Source organism: Lactuca virosa, chromosome 5 (genome assembly GCF_052849685.1).
Source record: "Lactuca virosa cultivar CGN04683 chromosome 5, Lactuca_virosa_CGN04683_v6, whole genome shotgun sequence".
Lineage (NCBI taxonomy): Eukaryota > Viridiplantae > Streptophyta > Magnoliopsida > Asterales > Asteraceae > Lactuca > Lactuca virosa.
The window spans coordinates 381444132-381450523 of NC_136430.1; the positions used below are offsets into that span (position 1 = coordinate 381444132).

The 6392-nt window shown below is 36.8% G+C and overlaps 1 protein-coding gene across 1 annotated transcript; it reads right to left on the reverse strand.

Annotated features, from left to right (window-relative positions):
* Nucleotides 1-3420: 3420 nt before the first annotated feature.
* On the reverse strand, nt 3421-3858 carry LOC145113711 (uncharacterized). The gene has a single exon (XM_079049770.1). It carries the CDS (start codon nt 3856-3858, stop codon nt 3421-3423), a length of 438 nt encoding a protein of 145 aa, XP_078905896.1.
* Between the last annotated feature and the right edge of the window lie 2534 nt (nt 3859-6392).

The window sequence follows — 6392 nt, forward strand, 5'->3', positions numbered from 1 at the left end:
CTTAGTTCATGAAGTCTACCAAAGTGACATCTTATATCTTCGGGAAAAGTTTTTTCATTGACTGGATAATGAAAAGTCCTGTCTAGTGGGACATAGGGACATCTGGCATCAAACCAGGGAGGAGAGTTCTCATCGGTAGAATACCCATTGGACCATCCCCAATTATAAGTTTTGTCTACGGTCCCATTGTTAACTAAATGATCAATTTCTTCAGTTTCATTAAACAATTTTTCTATTAATCGATTCAAACGTACAATCTCTTTTTGGGCAAGATCTCATTGATTCAAAGCAATATCTAATTAAGTTTCACTTACCATTCTAGCATTTTTTTCTAGCAGTGATCTTAAGCTTTTTGTCTTCTAGTCTTCCTCTCACATGGTACAGCTCTTGGTTCTCTATGTTCTTTTGATCTAGGGCTTTGTTGTAGTCTGTAAGGACGGTAGCACAAGTGTCATTAAATCTTTTTAAGTATGGTTCACAATCATGCATGTTGTAATCATTAGACTGAATCATAATTTTTACCTGCCTGACGATGCTGAGAGTTCGATATTTTGCCATGTAGCAGTAATTCCACTGCAGGTTCGTTGATCCGTCTTCCTCACTTGTTGCCACCATGCATATTTTCCCTTTCTTGTTGTTGTTGTCAATCTCTTCATCTTCATCACCCAAGGACCAACTTGATGATCCATTCTCACTTGAGCAACATAAGCTATTGCCTTTTCTTTTTCCTCCATTTCTTGAGCCATTATAAGGTAGAATGCCTTGTCTTTTACCACGTTTGCTTTGCAGTCTTTGGCAAAGTGGTTTTCCTTATGACAATTATGGCAAACAATGACTCCATATTTGTCTTCGTTAGTGGTACCAGAGTCTGAAGGTTTGTTGGTCTGCGGTGTCTCTTTTGAAGAAGCATTTCGTGGTTGTGAAGGATGATGAGGATTTCTGGGATATCTTGGGTGGTTACTGTAACGCCCGTAGATCCGGGCTAGTCAATTTAGAGACGATAAGCATCAAAAGTGACTTTTTGATGGAAGATTATTTAGAAGGAGTAATCTTAACTAAATTGTAGTATATGTTACAAGGGTTCCGTACATATAAAGAACGCTGAAATCCGAGTTATAACGAAGAAGTTATGACCTGTCGAAGTTTCGCGACAGAACCGGCACGACACAGCGCGACGTATATAGTGAATTTACGATGAAGTGATTTTTTAGCCGAAACAATCTAAAGGAGAATCGAATATCTCGTCGATAGTAGTGCAACGGTAAAAATACAGACAAAAACGGACGTCGGATGAAGAAGTTATGAGTTTATAACGGAGTTTTCCTGTCCCGGCCTACTAAAGATAAATATAATAAAAATTAAAGTCAAACTTAGCCGACGGAGTCTAAACGAGAGTTGTAGATCATAATCTCACTTACGCGTGGATATAAAGAACGTCGAAAATGGAGCTCGTATGCGAAAGTTATGAATTTCTAAAGTTCGGGGTGCGAACCCCAAAGTTGTGTCAGAGACCACGACGTGAAAACAGTATTCACGACGTGAACTAACTTCTGGAGCCTTCTTGAGCCTAACAGAGCAAGTGGACTGATGACGAACGCAATGACCTATGCCTGACCAAGCCCACGACGTGAAATAAGGGTTCACGACGTGAAAATCGAAAAATCATCCCTATAAATAGAATCGAAGGGCAGCCGGTTTAGGTTGCTATTTTCTTATTCTCTCACTCTCTATACCCTCTCTAAGCCTTCTGGAAGCGCTCCCGAAGCCCCGGTATCATCCCGAGACCCGAAGCGAGTCCCGAAGCACCGAAGATCCCGAGAAGAAAAAAGTTTCGAGCCGAAACTCTGCCCGCAAGAAGCCCGGTGTGTGAAGAGATCACAGTTTCACCGAAGAATACTACATTTAGAGCCGTTGTGCTGTTCGATCATAGTATTATCAAGTGAGTGCATAGTCCCTTTCATGAACATCATTTTAATACAAGTATTGTTTGAATGTATTGAATATATGTTTTGTGTGAGTTATTTGATGATGTCTGAATTAAGTGTTAAAGAACATACTTGAATGTTTATGATAAATTAGGTTAAAGAGTAAACCTAAGATTGGTTATAATGGTTATGGGGTAGTATATCTTTATGAGTACGAGTGAGATATATATGGAGAATAGAACTTTAAAATATGTCATTGATCCAGAAGCATGGATTGGACTTAGTTAATTGTCATTAATCTGGGAGTATGGATTAAGACTTAGTCAGTTGTCATTAATTCGGGAGTATGGATTAAGACTTAGTCAGTTGTCATTAATCCGGGAGTATGGATTAAGACATAGTCAGTTGTTCTTAGTCCGGGAGTATGGACAGGACATAGTTATTTGTTTTTAGATCCGAGAGTATGGATCAGCTCGAGAGGTTAGTTTTAGATCCGGGAGTATGGATCAGGTCGAGAGGTTAGTTTTAGATCCGGGAGTATGGATCAGGTCGAGAGGTTAGCTTTAGATCCGGGAGTATGGATCAGGTCGAGAGGTTAGTTTTTTTAGTCTCGTTGAGAGGATTGACGGGGTGGGGTAAGAGTTGGTTATATATATAGAGAAAATTTTATATTGTGTGAATTCTAAATTATATATATGTTATAACATTGTGGGATTGAAATCTATATGTACTCACCAGGTTTCCAAACCTGACCCACTCTATATTTTTGTATCACAGGTATAGATACAAAGACACATTACACTGAGAGATTAAAGAGATGTATATCATTAGTGTAGATGAATGTAAGTTCGGTTTATGCTTATGTGTCTGTATTGACCAGGACATCCCAAATGTTTTAAAACGAATAAAATACATCTCTTCGAAAATTCTTGGATAAAGTATTTATCATGTTTTCTGGGAACATATTCCGCAACAGTTTTCTTTAAAAGATTACTCTGATTTAATTTTAAAAAGCATAAACGAAATCGGTCTTTTCTGGCCGTGAAATTGGGGATGTCACAGTTACTCTACGAGTTGAAATTGCAATTGAAAGGTGGTTTGGTGAACTGTTAGTTATTACGAAAGGATAGTGGTGGGATTCTATTGAATTGTTGGCTGACCAGGGCAATGGCATTCTGAAACTCTTATTCGTCATCAAGTTATACATCTGCTTCATCTAACTGCGGAAAGTTGTCATATCAGTGTTGGTATGATGATTCTCTGGGATATGGGTATTGTTGAGTTTTAAACTGTGGAGTTTGAGCCATCAAAGCAAGTGGTCCACCAAGGTTTGCACACTCCTTTAACACCGTTGATTCTTGTGCTTGAAGTTCACCATATAGCTTGAATAGTGATAGAGTTTGGATCTTTCTATCTCCTTGGACTATCATCTTAGAAGTTGTCCAATGTCTACCCAGACCATTTAGAAATTGTAGGTTTGTTTCGTGCTTGCTTCTTACAGAGTTACAGTGCCAACGTTTGAAAGTTTGGTGATGATGAGGTTGAATCTCTTGAAGGAGTCATCAAGGCTTTCACCAGGTAAGGCTTTAAAGTTGGTGAACTCATTGAGAGATATTGTAAGCTTCTTGTCTTGAGCCTGTTCATACCCTTGATAGAGATTTTTGAGAACATCCCATATCTCTTTAGCAGATTCACAGTTTATGATGATGTCGAAGTTGTCATGACCAACACCACACGTGATTTCGTAGAAGGCTATTGCATCTTTCTCCATCTTCTCTAAGTCATTGTTGGTAGGTCTGTTCATGGTTGCTTGACATCCACCAAGTCTTGCTTGAGCACCATCTGCTGCAACAGGAGTGAGAATAGGGACATGAGGTCCTTCTTCTATAGATCTCCACAAATCTCTATCGAGCCTCTTTAGATATCTTTCCATTCTTTAGGACCAATGATGATATTCACTTGCAACAAGTATTGGGGCTCTATAAAAACCACCAACACTGTTTGAAACATTTAGAGAATAAGCTTGTGCCATTGTCCTTTTTTTTGTAAACTTTTTTTATGAGCTTTAGTGGTATAGAAGGCCTTTTAAATTAGAGTTTTGAGAAGAAAAGCTTTGATTTTGAAAGGAATTAAAAGGCAACCACTTGGGCTCAGATACCGATTGTTGAGAGAAGAACGTGAACAAACATTAGTACAAGATAATAAGTTGCAGAATTAAAGTTAATCTCAAAGGATCTTGTTAGCTCAACAATAATAATAGTTAGATTGCGGAAATGTAAGGAAATTAAATAGCAGCAAGTTTATATCAATAAGCAGTAAACAAGTAGACATGAGGTTGATACGTAAGAAGGTTTGCATGCAAACACAAGTTAGTACAAGATGAACAACACAAGTGAAGAGGGACTCGGTTACGTATCAATTAAGATAACTTAAGTTAAAGAGATGAACAATCTGATATGATAAACATTCAATGATCGATAGATTGATATTTTTGTGAATTGGTAAATTGGTAAGGATTACATGAAGTGGTAAGCTCTATTTATAGAGTCCCAAAAGTTGCATCGAAATAGTAAAATAATCTAAAGTAACTGACTACGGTGACCATGAATGGTTCACCGGATAATACATGGAATACACGCAATGTTAGTTAAAGTAAACTAAACTATCTTCATGCAAATCGTCACTCTGCGGTTCATCTATCAACTCTACGGTTCTTCAACGTTCAAAACACAGTCTCCGGTAGTAGCTTCTCTGCGGTATCACCAAGTGGAAAAGTTTGCGGTTCCTTATAGCCGAAGAAGGTCACTTTTTGTTTCAACACTTATCACCATTTGTGTATAACTACATCCGTGGTTACAAGACTGCAAAGGAAATCTGGAACACACTCAAAGAGAAATTTCATGGAAATGAGCGAACGAATAAGAGTTCAGTAACTCAATTCTTGTCTAAGTTAGATGACTTCAAACATAAGGAAAATAAATCTATCAAAGCATAATATGATTGGTTCAATGAGTTGATCTACAAGTGCAATAGGTATATTGTTGTTCGTACTTGTCCATATTTCAACATTAATTTCATTCTTGGCTTGGAGAATGTGTGGAAAAACATTTGTTTGATGATTAAAATGCAAGAGAACTTTGACACTTACTCATTGTCGAAACTCTATAGTATTATTAAATCTTCTGAGTCCGAGGTGAAAGAGATTGCAGATGAGACAAAAAAAATTAATTTTGGAGGTCCTTTGGCACTAGTCTAAAAAACTACTGGTAAAGAAGTGTGTTTGATGGTAAAGCAGATGATAGTGAAGAAGGTTTACTGATGAATTCTGATCATGAAATTGTGGCTTATTATTCAAATAATAGTGTCAAGAAATTTTACATGAAGCCTATTTTTGGAAATTTCAAAAAAATCTCTTTTATGAAGTGATCTTCGAGTTTTGTTGTTCCACAAAAGAGTGTTGAGAAGGTGTAAGAGAAGAAAGTTGAGAAGAAGTTAATAAGAGATTCTGGTTATGACTATAACTACTTCAATGGAAAGAATCATCTTGCGAGAGATTGTATGTTAAAGAAAGAAGAGGAGAAGAAGGAGAAGGTTAAAGACGAAGCTTAATCTGTGATGAAAATCGAAGAGCTTCGAACAAAGTCGAAGAGCCTTTCTTTGGTGGCAAGAAATTCAACTATGGAAGATGGCACCTACCAGATTTGGTCATCTGTTTCGAATGATGAGGAGATGCATTATCCGACACATGGTGTTATGTTTACCAAGGACTATGGTGATCACTCAGAGGGGAAGATGGTGTTGGAAAAGTTTGTGGAGGAAAGTGAAAAAGAGCGTGAAGAGGAAGAAGAAGAGTTGATTGAAGGAAGATGCTTTGTTTTAACCACTTCGAAGTCTCCTATGACCGATAAGGTATGTGATCTCCTTATCTCTCTTAATATTCCTTTAAATTCTTACAATACTGTTTTATTTGATTTTGATGATACTTGTTCTTATTTGAATGACATGCTGATTTCCATGAGTAGTGATTTGTAGAAAAATAAAGCTTTGCTTTATGAGACCCGGAATAAGTTAGAAGAGAAAAAGTCTAGGATTAAGAGCTTAGATTTGAAAATTGCAAATATTATGACTGATAGAGATTCCATTAGGAAGGACAATAGTTTGCTTGTAAGACAATGAAACATTTATTATAATACGGTAAAATGATTATATGAGCAGCTTACTCTTCTTTATCATAAATATCAATATTTGTAAAGAACAACATTGTAAATTACTTCTTTTCATTAACTTTAAGAGAGAATTAGTTGATGAGATTACATATGATTATGAGAGTAAGGTTTCTTGGTATGATCAGGTACCAAATGATTCGCATGCTTATGGAATTGTTAACAATGATAATTGTTTGGATGCTAATGACTTGGTAGATATTGTGAGTGATACTCTATCTAAAAACGAACACATGAAAATTTT

What these genes read in the sequence shown, in the direction of transcription:
- LOC145113711 (XM_079049770.1), bottom strand. Translation starts at nt 3,858, where the DNA reads ATGGAAAGATATCTAAAGAGGCTCGATAGAGATTTGTGGAGATCTATA.